The sequence below is a fragment of the Papaver somniferum genome, chromosome 11 (assembly GCF_003573695.1).
Source record: "Papaver somniferum cultivar HN1 chromosome 11, ASM357369v1, whole genome shotgun sequence".
In the NCBI taxonomy this organism is placed as follows: domain Eukaryota; kingdom Viridiplantae; phylum Streptophyta; class Magnoliopsida; order Ranunculales; family Papaveraceae; genus Papaver; species Papaver somniferum.
This window is the reverse complement of record NC_039368.1, coordinates 128,738,151-128,755,062: the sequence shown is the minus strand read 5'-3', so window position 1 is coordinate 128,755,062 and position 16,912 is coordinate 128,738,151. Positions and strand designations below refer to the sequence as shown.

General features: G+C 36.5%; 1 protein-coding gene across 1 annotated transcript; it reads right to left on the bottom strand.

Annotated features, from left to right (window-relative positions):
* Window positions 1-13,010: 13,010 nt before the first annotated feature.
* Window positions 13,011-16,765, bottom strand: LOC113321886 (dipeptidyl aminopeptidase 4-like). Its single transcript, XM_026569834.1, has 6 exons — window positions 16,641-16,765; window positions 16,008-16,496; window positions 15,354-15,548; window positions 15,111-15,140; window positions 13,911-15,011; window positions 13,011-13,797 (listed from the first exon to the last, which is right to left on the bottom strand). Exons 2-6 carry the CDS (start codon window positions 16,443-16,445, stop codon window positions 13,246-13,248), a joined length of 2,316 nt encoding a protein of 771 aa, XP_026425619.1. The 5' UTR covers window positions 16,446-16,496; window positions 16,641-16,765; the 3' UTR covers window positions 13,011-13,245.
* Window positions 16,766-16,912: the final 147 nt, after the last annotated feature.

Genomic DNA, 16,912 nt, shown 5'->3' with positions numbered 1-16,912 from the left:
AGGGTAGATGGTATCACTGAAGATAAGAAAATTATGCGAGATGTTGACTGGAATTCAAATTCTAACCGTGTTGCTCGCAGATCCAATGATTCTAGTTGTCTTAATTTCCATGTCATCTTAGAAGGTTCTTTTGTATCTGGTAAAGCTGAGGATGGCTTTGACAATCCTCTACCCGAAGATTTCCCTCTTTACCAACCTTGGGAGTTTAAATTACTCGAAAATGAGGAAAATAAAGTAGTTGTATGTGATCCTCTTGATCCAATTTGTAAACTCTCATAACTTTCCTTCTTATCTCTTATTTGTTTTTTTTCGTAGGCTGCTAAAAAGGTCAGTATTTGGCGCAAGGTATCAACTTCGCAGAATAAGGAAGTAAGAACCACACTTTCTATTTTTAATAATATTGTTGCCTTTGTTTCTTATCTTGATTATTCACGTAGGTGAATCCTTTGAATGACAAAAATTTAGGCAAAAGCAAGAGCACTCCTAAGAAACCCACATCGAAATATGTCCAAGATAACTTCGTTAAAAGATGATGTCTCTAGGAAGCGCGCGAGATATGACTCTTCTTCAAGTTCAAAATCTTCAGATGAAGATACTTTTTTATCTGAAGAAGAGGTATAGATCGATTTGTATCGGAAGAAGTTGTCTGATCTTTTTTATGGAGATGCTTTTGCTACTCTTGAGGATGATGAAATGGAACGTGCCTTCAAGATGATCTCAAGGATCTGTACTTCTTCTGATTGGGGAGATCGATCTCTTCGTGGAGCTGCCTCTGCGATAAACCCAGATTTTCAATTTGCGATGAATGGCTTGGTAATATTCTGCAATATTTTTCTTTTATCTTTTTCTTAATATTTCATTTTTTACTTGTAATGCTTCTTTTACATTTTCACAGAATGCCCATATTTCTTATATGCGATTTCTTTAGACAATGAAAGAAAGCTTCGCAAGTTGCAAGATGAAAATTCCAAACTGAGACATGAGAAGTCTAATCTTTTGGATGCGAATGCGAATCTTACAGGCGAGAATACAATATTTACAAATGAGAATTTAACTAATTCTCAATTGGTTCTCCAAACTCGAGAAAGGAACAAGGAACTCATTGGCATGCAACTTATATTTTCTCACTCCTTTTCTTTTATGCGATCGTTCGCACTTCTTACTTAGTTATCTTCGCAGACCTGTATGACCTTTCAGATGAAGCGACTAATCTTCCCGATGCTGAAATTCTTTTAGAGCACCTCAATTCCTCTTTAAATAGTTATCCTACTCGAGGATTTGAAAACCTTAGCTTGGAAGAGTTAAGATTAAAATATACTACCCTTAGACAATGCCATAAAAGTGCATTATCCACTGCTAATAATTTTAAACGACGTTTTTATGAGGGGAGAGAAGCAATTCAAGTATTGGAGGCGAAGAAGAAAAAACTTATTATTGAAAAAGATGAAATCGCTCTTAGGGGTGCGAAGGCACTAGAACATTTTCAAGAATCTATTATTGAAGTTAAAATAGAACGTGATTCAGCTTTTCATGAGAGGGACATGCTCATTGAGGAAAGAAAATTAATTCGATCTCAACTCCTTATAGAAAGTGAAGTTGAGTTTAATTGGGCTGCTAGAGTTCTGAACGATGATAAAAATAATTTAGGTGTAAATGTTAGCCTTCAAACTGAGCATTCCACACTGGTCGCAGACATTATTTCTAATTATGAAGGTCATTTTTTGTTCTTTGATCTTCACTTATACTCTTAAGAATAATTGTCTGTTATTTTGACTCATTTGTTGATACTTCGCAGAGAAATAGAATGAGTATCAAAAGGAAATTGCAGAGTTAGAAACTCGCTTAGATGCTAAAGAAGAAGAATCATCCGCTCGTAACTCGAAGTATCAGTAATTGAAGGAAAATTGGTTCAACTTAATCCAAAATAATAATAACAATGCTAATCGCTCTCGTGAGGCTGTTGTTAAAAGAGTTTGTCTGGAGAATGGTATTCCTTTGTCAAAGTACAGTTTTCTAGTGATTCCTGAAAATGTACCCATTCCTGATATCCAAGTTACTGATGGAGAAGAAGATTCTGAAGAAGAAACTAGTGATTCTGAAACTGAGCGAAATGAGGAAGATGAAAATTGATCGCTTCTTCTTGTTGTAATTTTTTGTTGTAAATTCTTGTAAATTCAGCTTTCATCTTTTTAATATAATTCTTCTTTTCTTCGCTTCATATTTATGACCTCTTCATATGCATATAAGACTATCAAAATGGGGAAAATAACACTTCTTTTGCATTCCCATTCTTGCCTCTTGTTATTCGGCATATCTTGATAGACTAAATATGATTGTTATCCTTTATCATAAACTTCTCTTGGTGCGAGCACATGTGAAACTTTATGAATAATTTCTTTTCTTGTATTATCTATGAGGTCTTATTTTTGCCTTCCTATGTAAAGGTCTTATGCTGCCTCTGTTTAGGTGCGACGAAATCGCAGGCAGTCTTTACACCATAGTGTATTGACCCATTGATATCGTCTTATCATTTTCTTGTATTATTTCCTCTTCAGGTTAATTCGCATAAATATCACAAGTCTTAATACTCGTATGAGTTAAAAGTCTTGTGACATTTACGACTTTTGACACAATTCAACTCCCTAATGGAGGGTGACGTCCTTATCTTCCCCCTGGTTTCCCCTTCAAGGAAGCTTACCTCTATCGGGTTAGGATTATGGCTCTTCCCATCCAGTTTTTCAACAACCAGTTGATTTCGCAGTCTTATAACCTTTCAGCTACAAGACTGCACCCTAAGTGGGGTTTCTTCGGACCGAGTGCATCATAGTCAGGACTTGTCAAGAGTGGCAAGGTACTCTCTAGACGTTCCGGACACTCTTGACTCAACCGTGTACCTCGGCGCGCTGATCAAGTTTATGAAATCCTTGGGAGAGCCTTTCTCACCTTAAGCTCTCAATCTAAGATTATTATCTTAGACTGACAATTTAAGGTATCTCTCCCGGATGGGCATTATCGTTTTATTCTCACCCCAAATCTCCACAACTCAAGTTCCGGGGTCGGTGTAGCCTTCCCTTGAGTCATGCCTTCTAGGTTTCTCCAATTATGGCGTGCGATAGGTCTTACTATATTGCCTCTTGCATATGAGCGAACTAGGGTGCACGCCACATTTGGATTCCTAGTCAATCTGATAATAAATATCATTTTCTGTAGTCTTTTATAAAGGTCTTACTATAAAGATTTCTCTTTTTGTTTTCTTATTATGGATTTACCATATGAAATTAAAATTTCTCATTCCAATCTTTTAATTCGTACAACTCTAGTACATAAATGCTTTTATCGAACCATCTTGCCCGAAGAAAATCAGGTACGCTATTCATTCTACTCATTTATCTTCTGCACCTTTTGAATCTTCTTAAGTTCGCATATGTTTTCCAGAATATTTATTCACATAACCATTCAGTTGGCTTTGTGCGAAAGTCATTGTACCCTCCAATTTTTGATATTTTGCCTCCACGCTTTTTCTTTCCATAGAAACTGTGTTTCTAATCTTGATTAACATTTTTTATTCGCAAAAGAATCTATTCCAACACTTCGCATACTTGTTTCCCCAACTAAATATACCGCATCAACCATCAGTCTCTCTGCTCTTTGACTATCTGCCGCATATTTTCTCCAATCCCTTCGCTTGATTTCTCTTGCTTCGCATTTGTCAACATCAACTTCTTGGAAATTTTTACTTTCAACTGTACTTCCTTTTATAATGCCGACACCCTGAGGTAAAGGAAACTTGATGCATTGATGAAATGTTGATGCAACAGCTAATATACCATGCAGCCATGGTCTTCCAATGAGAGCATTATAAGGCGACTCGACATCCACTACACAGAATGTAATATCTTTTGGTAAATTTTGTAGAAGAATTCGCATAGTCACTTCTCCCTTCGGTTTGTTCGCAGAACCATTAAAGCCATAGATCTTGTGTGTTGAAGGGATTAACTCATCATCTCTTCCACCCGTGGTTTTATATGTATGATAAAACAAAATATCTACAGAACTTCCAGTATCTATAAGTATCATATTTATCGCCCAGGTGTTTTTCTCATTTTCTTCCTCATCTTCTTCCAATAGCTTCGGATTAATTCCCAATCGCACTAACAGTGGACACTCATGTGAATGTCCTCCTCCTGGTGTTTCATCTGCGCTGAACGAGATTTTCTGCTTTTGTCATTCCTTCAAGGGTGATGTTTTTTCCAGGTTACGAATTTCCCTTCCTTCTGCATCTCTTGCATATACTCGACTTAAGACATTATCATGAAAATCTTCTATGTTTTTGAACGAGTGTATGATCGAGTTACAATATAAATTTTTTGCCTTCGCGCCCACTTCAATAACAAATGTATTCCTGTCCTTCTCCTTTGCATATGTATTTCCTTGAGGTGGGTGGTAAATTCCTTGGCTGTTTTAGTAAGAAATGGTCCAACTTTCCTTGCTCAATCATTCACAATATAATCTTCCTCACATTTCTACAGTTGCTTGTTGTGTGACCGTAGAGTCTATGATAGACACAAAATATTTTACTCCTCCTCCCTGGTGGTGGCTCTCATCCACCCGTCTCCCCATTTCACTACACATGGTTCTCCAACGTGTCGTTAGATGACGCGAACTCTCATTTGTTCTTCCGCGAAGTCCGAATGCAGTCTCAATCTGTGGTCTGGATAGATTATTACTTATGTATTTCCCCAAAAATACATTTTGTAAGTGATGAAACAAACCAATGGATTCTACAGGTAGTCCTTCAAACCACTTCAAAGATTCACATGTTAAACTTGCAGCAAAATATTTGCACACTAGTGCATCATGATTTTCCCACTGCAATAAAGATCTTACATAACCTTTCACATGTTGTATCGCATATGCACTTTCATCAAATATACTTGTAAAGGCCGGTAAACTGCACTTAGATGGTATCGGTGCTTTCTGAATTTCCTTTGTAAATGGAGTTTTTCCAGCTTCCTTCACTGCTTCCTCTAGTTGTCTTCTTCCATCATATCTTTTTGTAGTCATCATTTCTCTTAATTCTGCCATTTCCTTAAGAATTTCTTTGCTTAATGATTGATCCAAATCCTCTCGCATTGGGTCTTTTTAATCTTGCTTGTCTAAATCTATTCTCATGATTGTTTTGGCATATTGCTTCTTGTATCTCCTGTTGTTCAGTTTCTTCTCTTCTTCGCCTACGCCTTTCAGTATTTGCTTCAATTTGTACTATATCATGTCTTTCTTCGTTGCATATGCGATCATATCGATGTATTGATATTTCTCTTTCTTGTGGTGCAACTCGACCTTGTTATGTATCATCTATGTGATAACGCTCGCGTCTCCTAGCTCGATTATCATAATCAATATGACACAATCCGCTTTGCAATTCTCTCTCTTCTAATTCTTCCCTTCTTTTATGTCTATCTCTTGCACGTGCAGTCTCTTGTTCGCGCTCATATTCGTCTCTTAATATTTCTCTGCCATGTAATATCATTTGTCCTTGCCTTGGATCTTCTTCTTCCCTTTCAAAATTAATATGTGCGCGACGAAGAAGTTCCCGTGGATGTTCATACCGATTAGTTGCTAAGTCAACTATACGTCTCATTTTCCTTTGATCTTCCGAATTTTCATTTTCTTGTGACTTTTCTTCAATGACTTCCATGTGTTGTCTTCGCTTATCATTTCCTCGATTAAATTGACTTTGTATGAAGGAACTTCTACTTGATCTTAACCTTGAACGTGTAGCACTCCTTGACCTTTGTTCTTGTAGTCTAAGATTCTCTTCTCGTAAATCATCATTTTGACGGATTAGATTCGCACACTCTTGTTCTTCTCTCCTTCGTTCAATTAGTAATCTTTGCCTAAGCTATTCTATCGTTACATTTCCTTCATTCGTTGTAATTAGTCTTTCGTACCCAATTCTCTGTCCTTCCTCTGTAGAATTCGTCATTGCAGTATGGACACTCACCCTATCATAATCTATATCATTATTCTGTCCTTGTTCTCGCTGAGATTCAATTGGAATTTTTGTTCTTTGATGTTCGTCCACTCTTTCTTCTTGTTGCTCAAGATTTGTAATTCGTCTTTGTTCATCAATTCTGTTACTTCTTCTAGTTGTCATCCCTTGTTCAACAACAGATTCAATCCTTACCATTTCTAAATTTTTAGATCTCACTTTTTTCCTTAAAATTTATTATATACTATCAGGAATTATTATCCATCCCTGTTTCTGGCGCCAAAAATTTAGTTGTCATAAAACTGAAAATTACTTTCCACTATCACTAAATGAGAATTCAAGTAATCATCTTCTTATTATATGAAATATAGATAAAATTACAAGAATTGATTCAACTACTACAACGATATATTTGCCCTAGATTTACTTTCTCTCTCCTTATTTCTTGACCAAGACTCACTCCATAACCCCCTACAAGTAATGACCTCTCTCCTTTATATAGGATTTTACACAGTGGATGACAGCTAAGAAACCCATTATTTTCGGGATCACTATGCGACATATTCGCTCATATACAGTCGCTCATCTTCGCATAGCGTACCTCTTCGCACAGTTCTTCACAGTTTACTCGTGACTTTGCTGACATCATCTGGTGCGTCATCTCAACTTTGTTGTGTGCGATGCTCTTCGCTTAGGTTGTATTCTTTACTTCGCTTGATTACTGACGTGTGCGATATTTTACTCCTACACCTATGATCGAATAGTGAACAAAAGAGCTTGTTTACGCACCTAAATCGCAAAATAGACTTCCTTGGTAGCCTTAGAAAGATTTCTTCAAGAATCTCTTCAGGAAGGTTTAACATTGTTGCAGTTTCATCTTTCTTCTTCAACTTCATGTTGTACGAGCAGACGAGAAGAAGAAAATAGGGTTTTCGAGACTAAACCCTAAATTTACTAGACTATTCCCATACCGATAGAGCTATAGGTGTAGTGTTCGTGTATTTACAAAAACTCATACGAGTATAACACAAGGGAATCTTATAGGGTTCCCTCTCTCTTGTCTTGTAAAGAAACAGACGGTCACTCGGTCTAAGGAGTCATTGTGACATAAGGAGCTTTTATGATTTATATCAAAAATGTGCCTAGTAATTCCATCTTTAACAGGTAAACAACCTTGCACACACTCCGAAGGAAATTCAAAATATTTGGTGGGAAATCAGCCTTGATCGTGGTGAAGCTATAACTAGTGAAAATAAAATAAAAGACATTGTTTGAAGGTAGGTAACAATGGACATTGATTTAGGGTCATATCAATGAGAATCACACAAACACAATTCGATTATAATCTACTTTCAAAACAAGAAAAATCAAAACGATGTCACCTTCAAAACAAGAAAAATCAAAAAAAAATGTCAGTGAGAAGTCCTCCACCATGTTTCTGACTTTCTTTAAATTTTTTGATAAAGCGTAGTTTAGAAAATAAATTCTAGTGGTTGTGTAGTCATGCAACTGAAACGGAAGAGTAGTTTAATCATGTAATCGAGAAGGAAAGAATCGTGATTATGACTTAATTTTTTCCTTTTCTTTCACTTACCGTTTGTGTTCTCATTCGATATAAATATGAATGAGTATCACTGGATTTGCTCAAATTAGGTGTTATCATGGAGTGAGAATACTCACTCACTCACTAATAATCACTCATACACTCGTTGGAACGAATGAGTGGGCGAAAGGGGAGACTAAGCGGCTGATTTTGTGTTGTTTGGGAAAAAACACGTCGAGCGGCTGAAAATCTGCCTCTCAAACCTATTTTTAGAGTTTTATTAATTTAAAACTCTTCTATGCGGGACCCACAATTAGGTTTTATTATTAAAAAAAAAGGAAAAAAGATCGTTTGGTCCTTTTTTAGGTGGGTCCGTTTAGTCCTTTGGGAAAATGCCTTTACTGTTTGGTCCATAATTATTTAAAAATATAAAACGGACAAAAGTACCCTTCCGTGTTAATTTTTACTTATTTTTTGTAGAAGTTCATTCTGTGTGATGAACCATCAAAGTTCATTCTTACAAATGAAAACCTAATAAAAACCAAATTAAATCACATGTGAACGAACTTCATTATTTCATCAAAATTCTACAAAAAAATTCATCATTAAGAAAAAAAACCTACATAAACCAGAGTTCATTTCTGGAATGAACTCTTCATAAAACCTACATAAACTATACAAACCAGAGTTCATTTCTTGAATGAACTCCTCATAAAACCTATACAATCCAGAGTTCATTTCTGGAATGAACTCCTCGTAAAACCTATAAAAACCGGAGTTCATTCCTGAAATGAACTCTATCGTCTTCATCTTCTTCATCAGCAACAGCAACTCATCTTCATCATCTTCATCCTCCCCATCATCAACAACAACAACAGACGAAAAAACATCAAAATCTTCATCACAAACCAGAGTTCATTGCAGAAATGAACTCTGTCATCTTCATCTTCTTTTGTAGATCCGAAACTTACCCAAGCATGTGAAGATGATAAAGGTTCATCATCATCATAAATAGCAGCAGAATCTTCAACCTCGTCGTCTTCATCATCAAAACAGAAGCAAACATAAAAAAAAAACGAAAAACTTCATTGTATTCATCATCATCGTTCATCTTCTTCATCACTAGCAGAGAAAAAAATAGAGAGAAGAGAGAATCGTTCATCATCATCTTCATCTTCTTCATCACTAGCAGGAGGAAAATAAAAAAGAAAAAAAGAAAGAGAAATTCTAGATCTGAAAATATAGGAGAGAGAAAGTAAATCTGAGAATGAGATATTTTCTATTAAATTTTTGTATATATATGGTCACCTTAGGACCAAACAATTATTTTCTAGGACCAAACAATAATATAAGGGTATTTCTGCCACTACAAGATGACATTTACATCATCCATGACATCACCCTTGGACCAAACTATAAATTTTAGGACCAAACTATAATTTATATTACCAAATATGACCAAACAGACAATTGACTAGGTCAATTGGACCAGACTCTCTCTAATATATTATTTGTAGGACCAATTGATATTTCCTACTTTTGATAACCAAAACACCACCTCATCCTAACTTGGGATCTTGTTGGGGTGTGCACATAAAAAATATTCACAGACAAAGCCATGTTCTAATGAGTGATTAGCTTTATACAACACATTTTTACCATCTTGGGATACTTGACAAACAAACCAGTGTGCCATGAGCCCACATGCATTTGCGAAACCATCGTGGGATCAGATCATGTATATATAATCACAAAATCAAAACTTTTTTTTTTGTTCTACTGGAGAAAGCATATTTTTGGGTTCCTTCTAAGCAAATAAAACAACTGCTAGTACAAATAGACAATTTAAGTAAGTCTAATTTTGTCTACCAAAAGGAAACCAAAATAAAAGAAAAACTTTCTCAGCTAGAAAACCTCTATGCCACTCAAGAAGCCATAGCAAAACAGCAATTTAGAGACAACCTAGTACATCTAGGTGAGAAAAATATTAAATTTTTCCACGCTAAAACTCTAAAAAGAAGAAAGTGGAACAATATAGAACGCCTTAATAAGAGAAAGGATAATGAAATTTCCTTTAAAAGAGAAGAAATTCAAGAATCTTTAAAGGATTATTTCGCAAACCTTTTCTCTGTCCCTTCCCCTCCTCCCCCTCATAATCCTATGATCTTCCAGAACATTTCTTCTTGTATTACCCCTGAAATGAATGCATCCCTCAACTCTATTCCTTCTGCTGAGGAAATCTGGCAAGTTATAAAAAAATTGAAACCAAATAAGTCCCCTGGCCCAGATGGTTTCTCAATTAGTTTATTTAAACTAAACTGGGAAACTGTGGGTGATCAAGTTACTTCTTCTATCCAATGCTTCTTTGAAACAGGTGTTCTACACCCTGAATTCAATAAAACATTCTTATTCTTAATCCCTAAAAGTAGGCATCCTAAAGATCCTAGTGGTTTCAGACCAATTGGTCTCAGCAACACTATCTATAAAATTATTGCCAAAATTTTATCAAATAGGATGAAACCTCTTCTTAACTCTTTGCTCTCTCCATTCCAAGCTGCCTTTCTATCTAAAAGGAAAATCTCTGACAATATCATAATTGCTCAAGAGATAATTCATTCCTTTAAGAAGAAGAAGGTTAAACATGCTGGAATGGGCATAAAAATTGATATGTCTAAGGTCTTTGACAGAATTGATTGGAACTTCCTGATGTCCTCTATGAAAGCATTTGGTTTTGATGATACCTTCTGTAACCTCATTCACCAATGTATTTCTACAGCTTCTATAGCTGTTTTACTCAATAGAAGTCCATGAGATTATTTTAAACCTTCTAGGGGACTCAGGCAAGGTGACCCTCTATCTCCATATTTATTCATCATATATATGGAAATCTTCTCCAGAATGCTTTTAGCAGGAGAGGAAGAGAAGTTAATAAATGGTGTAAAAAGTACCCCGAAGAATAGTCTCATTTCACATATATTTTTTGCTGATGATTGCTTGCTATTCATTAGAGCAGACTTAAAGGAATGTCACAACATTCTGTCTCTAATTGAATCTGTTGGCAATGCATCAGGGAAACTAATAAATTTTGAGAAATCTGGGATATTCTTCAGTAAAAAAGTACAACCCAAACATCAAATAATGATAATCAAACTCCTAAAAATAAAAAAGATTAACCCCTTAGACTCATACTTAGGAACTCCCCTTTTCATTACTAATGCTAAAATAAAACTTTTTGAGGATTTAGTTTCTAAGATGGAAAATAAAATAAAAATTTGGATGGGAAAAATGCTTGCTCAAACAAGCAAACTTGTCCTTAACAAAGCGACCTTAGCTAGTATGGCGAACTATCAAATGAGTTGTTTTATACTACCTAAGAAAATTACTGATAAAATTGATGCACTTCAGAGAGATTTTTGGTGGGGCAAAGAAACTGACTATAAAGGATACTACCCTAGATCTTACTCTTGTCTTTGTAAACCAAAACACAAGGGAGGATTAGGTCTAAGGAATGCACATAAATATAATCTTGCTATGATAGTTAAACTAGCCTGGAGACTCTTAACTGAACCACAAGCATTGTGGGTTTCTCACCTAAAACCCAGATATTTTAGAAATACCTCACTCTTCAAGGCAAAAAAAGCCAACAACTAGCTCTTGGATTTGGAAATGCATTTATAAAGATATATAATTAGTAGAAAAAAATAACATTTGGGAAATAGTGGATGGTAACAATACCAGTATTCGGGATGATAATTGGATCCCTAACTTATAAAATAACCTTAGTAATTGGAAAACAGTCACTAACAAACATTTAACACTGGTGAAAGATCTTATTGATCCAATCATAGAGAAGTGGAATTCTTCTTTAATTTTGAAATGTTCCCCAGTCATATAGCTGAAAAAATTCTTAATACCAGGATAGCAAAAGGCAAATCTGACACTTTAAGGTGGCTTCTTACTAGGTCTGGTATTTTTTCTATTAAATCCATGTACAATAAATTGAATGAGAAAACTATGAATCATTATAACCTAGGACATCCTGATTCTTTCTGGAACAGACTTTGGAGTCTAGATATTTCTGATTAAATAAATATTTTTGCATGGAAATGCCTACAGAATGCCCTGTCAACAAATTTGAAATTATCTAAATTCATGGAAGATGTTCAACCTCGCTGTTCTTTTGGATGCTCTGAAGAGGAATCTATAGAGCATATTCTGATTTTCTGTCCTTATGCTAAAGCAGTTTGGGAAGCTGAGCCAAATCGTTTAGCACCATGTTTTCATAGTTCTATAACTTTCTTAGACATCTGCGAACAATGGATAGGAAAAATAAACCCAACTATCTCTATAGAGCTCATTTTAAGAAAATATTGGTTTATATGGAAGGAGATATTCAACAGGGTTTTCAAATGCACCAAATAATCTAGTGCTCAGTTACGTTTAGAAATCCAAAGATACTTAGACTTTCATAGTAATCATTCTAATTCTCAGGTAAAGAGTAAGGATTTGATTTCTAGCACTTGATCACCTCCAAAGAAAAAACAATTAAAGATCAATATTTTGATGCAGCCTGGAAACCTAAAACCTTGCCTGCAGGTGATTTTGAGCAAAGCAAAGCAGGACCAATCTCAGCTTCTACCGCTGAAGAAGCGGAAGCAATAGGTATGAGACAAGGAGCAAAATGGGAAGTTGAACATGGACTGGCCAACTTTTTGGTGGAAGGAGACTGCAAAAACCTCATTGACTATCTAAATGGAAAAGATTCTGGAATTGAATGGCAGAATCGAGCCATAATGGAGGAAGTCAAAAGGGACTTTAATCTTTGTCAAAAAAAATTTAGGTTTTCTTTATGCACCTAGAGATGCAAACAATGTAGCAGATATCTTAGCCAAGGAGGCTAAATACTTTAGACAGATTTTGAATTGGAGTAAATCTCCCCCTCTTGTATCAAAAATGCTCTTGAAGTAGATAAATCTAATGTTAGGATGGATATCTCTAATCCTACATTAGATGGCTCTACTCATCTTGATGTAAGGGTTACTAACTCCCTAAGTTAGTTATTTTTGAATGCACAACAAAAAAATCTCTCAATAATACTCGATAATGACCTCCTAAAATTGAAATGGTGATCCCCCATGAAAATGGGATGGTGCCCAGAAAAAGGTTCCAAGTAAGGGTGAAGACAGGCATGCACAACCAGCGCAGCTGGCTACCAAACCTGAAATTTCTAAAATTTGGGCTTTCAACCCCATTTTACTTTCTTGTATCCCTTAGCAAGACAATGTTTGTGTTCTTACGTATACTAATGGTGTAATCCTTCTAATTGTTTTGATTCCAAGTACTCTTACGACATAAGTTACTACTTTTACAATTACAAAGCCGAATAGAAATAGACAGATTTTTTTTTAGGTTGTTCTTCTTATGTGTGATTTTCATGAATACCACTGCATCAAGAACCTGTAACACAACTGTTTGAAAATGAATGTAAATTGTTATCAAATTGAATCTAATTCGACTTTCAGAATGTTAAACTGCGCCATGCTTTTTGTACCAAGTTAACATCATCATTCCGGTGTCTCTAGAATGCATTTATACAACTTAAAAAAAGACGAGCAACCAACGGAGAATAAAATCCTGTCAACCTTTGCTTACCAATAACTGAAAGAAACACTGAAGAGAACCTATAAAAACAATAACCCATTTCTTTGCTTCAAAAATTCTTCTGTATGAACTCCCAGATCCTCTGTTCCATGTATATTCGGTCCTTAAGACCACGTGGCATATGGCGTTCATCTGGGAACAGTAAGATCTCATAAGGTTTCCGAGCTGCCACTAATGCATTAACAAGCCTTGCTGTGTGGCGGAAATGAACGTTTTCATCAATCATTCCATGAACAAGTAATAATCTTCCTTTCATTTTATGAATGTGGTGCATCACTGAACTGTGTTCATACGAATCAGGATTTTCCGAAGGCAATCCCATGTATTTCTCAGTGTAAAATGTATCATACCCGTCCCATGATGTTACAGGTGCCCCTGACACTCCAAAGGAGAAAGTTTCTGGGAATCTTGCTAATGTCATAGCTGACATGTATCCACCATAGCTCCATCCGTACAACCCAATCCTACCTCGTTTTGAATAACCTTGTTTTATGAGCCATTCCGCTCCCGCCAATTGATCTTCAGTATCTATGCTACCCATCTTGTATTTCAGAGCACTCTCAAACTTCATTCCACGTCGAGCCGTTCCTCTATTATCCAACTGCATATACCAAAAAAAATGTTAAACTAACGAAACCCCAAACTATAATGAATATTGTTCTGCAATCTCAGAAAAAAGACCTGGTAACAGGGAATTAATATCAAGATACTGACCTTCCAAACTAAGACACCTTTGTTTCGCAGGTATTGAGCTCTCATGTCGACTGTGTTTATCCACGAGTCACTTACTAGTTGAACGCCAGGACCACCATAGACACTGATACAAGTATTGTATGGTGGAGGTCCAAATATTGCTGGATCAGGCTTGTATATGGCTCCATATAAGGTTGTTCCATCATTCGCTTGTATTTCAACAATCTCTGGTGGCGAAAGTCGAAGCTTTTTGAATTTCATCATAACAGTCGAGGGCTCCTCATATAAAGGCATCGTTAAACTTCCATCGTGCAATGAACGAATGAATACTCTAGGTGGAGTTTCCAGAGAGTCGTGAACATCAACAAACCTCTGCATTTGATGATCAAGCACTACAGAATGTTTTCCTTTCCCAAGTGTTAATCTCTTTGGTGCCTGTAATGGTTGGTTCCAATCGGGAAACAGGCTTGTGCTGTACAAGTTAGATTCCGTGGCACCATCGTGAGTTCCAGTAAAATAAACGAGCCCTGCAATTTCATTTACACCAGCTATTTGCTCAACCATCCAATCACCTTCAGTCAAAGGACCCAGACAAACTCCATCTTCGTCGTGGAGATAAAGATGTCGAAACCCTGTTTTCTCACTGGCCCAGATAAACCCGCCAGAATATGTATTTACTCCCTTGTCCAGAGGTGTGAAGCAGTCATGTAGATTTATCCATGCGTCCTGTTCTTCAACAAGTAGAACATGTCTTTGACCCGTTTCTATATCAAACTTGAGGAGTTTTAGCAGAGTTTGCTTTCTATTCAAAACTTGAACTGCGAGAGAATTTCCTGGCATCCAATTAACTCTAGCTAGATATTCTTCATCGTTATTATCTCCGCAGAGAAGGTCCATCCAGGTAACAGGACCCCCGGAAGCAGAAACCACAGCAAGTCGGACTTGGACATTTGCTGCTCCTGCAAATGGATAAGCATGATCTTCCTGGGCATCTAACCCAACAGAGCTTTTTCCTTGATGCATGATTCTAAATGCAGGTATCTTAGACGAATCAACTTGTGTAAATGCTATGTATTTGCTATCAGATGACCACCATGATCCATTCTTCCGATCCATTTCTTCCTGAAGTCAGAAGGTACAAACCACAAATGAATAGATTAGAGAGGATAGAGCAAACAAATTATGTATCTAAAATAAAAGTATTGAGCATCAATGGCTTACTTGGGCAATATATTCAGCAAGTCCGTGTGTCTGAAAGAGAAAGAGAAATAATCATTAGATTAAAAAAAACGATTATCTAACTGACACTCACAACTTAGATAGCAAGTCTGATTAAGACATATGATCCTTTAATGGAGCGTACATTGTAATAGATGAGACAAACATGTGGAGAAAAGAAGTTTGTTCAAGAAAAAAAGAAATACACGGAGACAAAAGAAGCAGAGGAGGCAGGGGAGTACTCACCACACAATTTACCCCAGCACCAGCGGTCAACGGCTTAACTTCACCATCTGATAAATCCAAGACATGCAACTCACCATCACTTACATATGCAAGCATAGTTCCATCTGGAGAAAGATGAGGATCAATGATTGGCGAGGCAGGTGTGCATTCAAGCTTAAGATCCGGTTTGGAACATGATAGGCCTTGAAAATAAATCTGTCCAACGAAAACCCAAAGTTAAACAACCAAACCAACTTCACCTAGTAAAGTATTTGATGCAAAGCATCATATCGGGCATTTACTAAAATATGGACATCGCGCTGACTAAAGAAAGCCCTAACACTATTTTAGTTGCACTACTTCTGCACAGAGGCGCAGATCGATAAAATAGACTGAGTGAACAACTGAGAGGGAGCTAAGCACGTCAATTGCTCAGGGCAAGCAACAACTCCCTCAGTTGCTTCCAGTCCATTTGCTCATCCTATAGACTGTTTTCAAGAAAAGTAACTAACAATGCAGATCGATTTCAACAATGCTGGTACGTGGTGGCGTGGTGGTGATGACAATTGTGCCTGCCCGAATCACCACCACCTCCACTCAGGACCACTCTACTAATAAATCGTAACAAAAACAATAGCAAATAAAATACACAATTGAGATAGAGAAAGAACTAACCCCAGCAGGCAAAGGCACCATAACCGTCTTCTCCTCCGAACAACCCTTCACCCATTCGTAACGCGTAACACCCAATCCACGCTCCCTCAACCGTTCTCGTCTCAATTTCTCTTCAGGCGATATATTGTTCTCATCTAAACCACCATCAGGTGGACTAAACAAAAGCTTTTGTTTACATGTTTCGAGATCAAAACCAAATAGCTTTCTATTCAAATTACTATCTGGACTATACAAATAAGTAATCATACTATCATCTGGACTAAAACATATCGACGATGGCGCTACGTAACCCGGTAACGGGTTTTGCACAATCTCTTCCACAGGGAAGACACTGCCATTATCATTCAACATTGGGGTCTGTTGGGTTGAAATGTCAGTTGGAGACATATCTGGTTTAACTCGTTTCAAATTCTTAGGTTGTTTCTCAACTGATTGCATTACCCCCTAAAACTTGTAAAGTTTCAATCTTTGATCTCAATAATCAAAATCCTACATAAGAAAACATAAATTCACTCACAAAATTCATAAAAATCAAAACTTTATGTGATTAGAGTGTGATTAAATCAGTTTTAAGTGGAATTGAAACCCTAGAAACTCATGATTTTGAGCTGAAAACAATGAAGAAACTGTTACCTGATTGACCCAATTGAAGATCCAAGATTGTTCCTTTCTCCCTGGGATTTGACGATCTGTGGGGGTGAGAGGAAATTTTTGAAAACCTAAAGAATAATAATTTTTCAGAGAATTTTTATGAATCTTAAAAGGTTAAATATTTGATTTTGTTTTTCTGATTATACGGTGATTAGGATTTAACACGTGTCGATATATGAGGGGGAAGGCATCTTGTTTTGATACTTGAGTGAGACATTTCATAAGTACTTTCCTTGCTCACAAAGGTTCTAAAA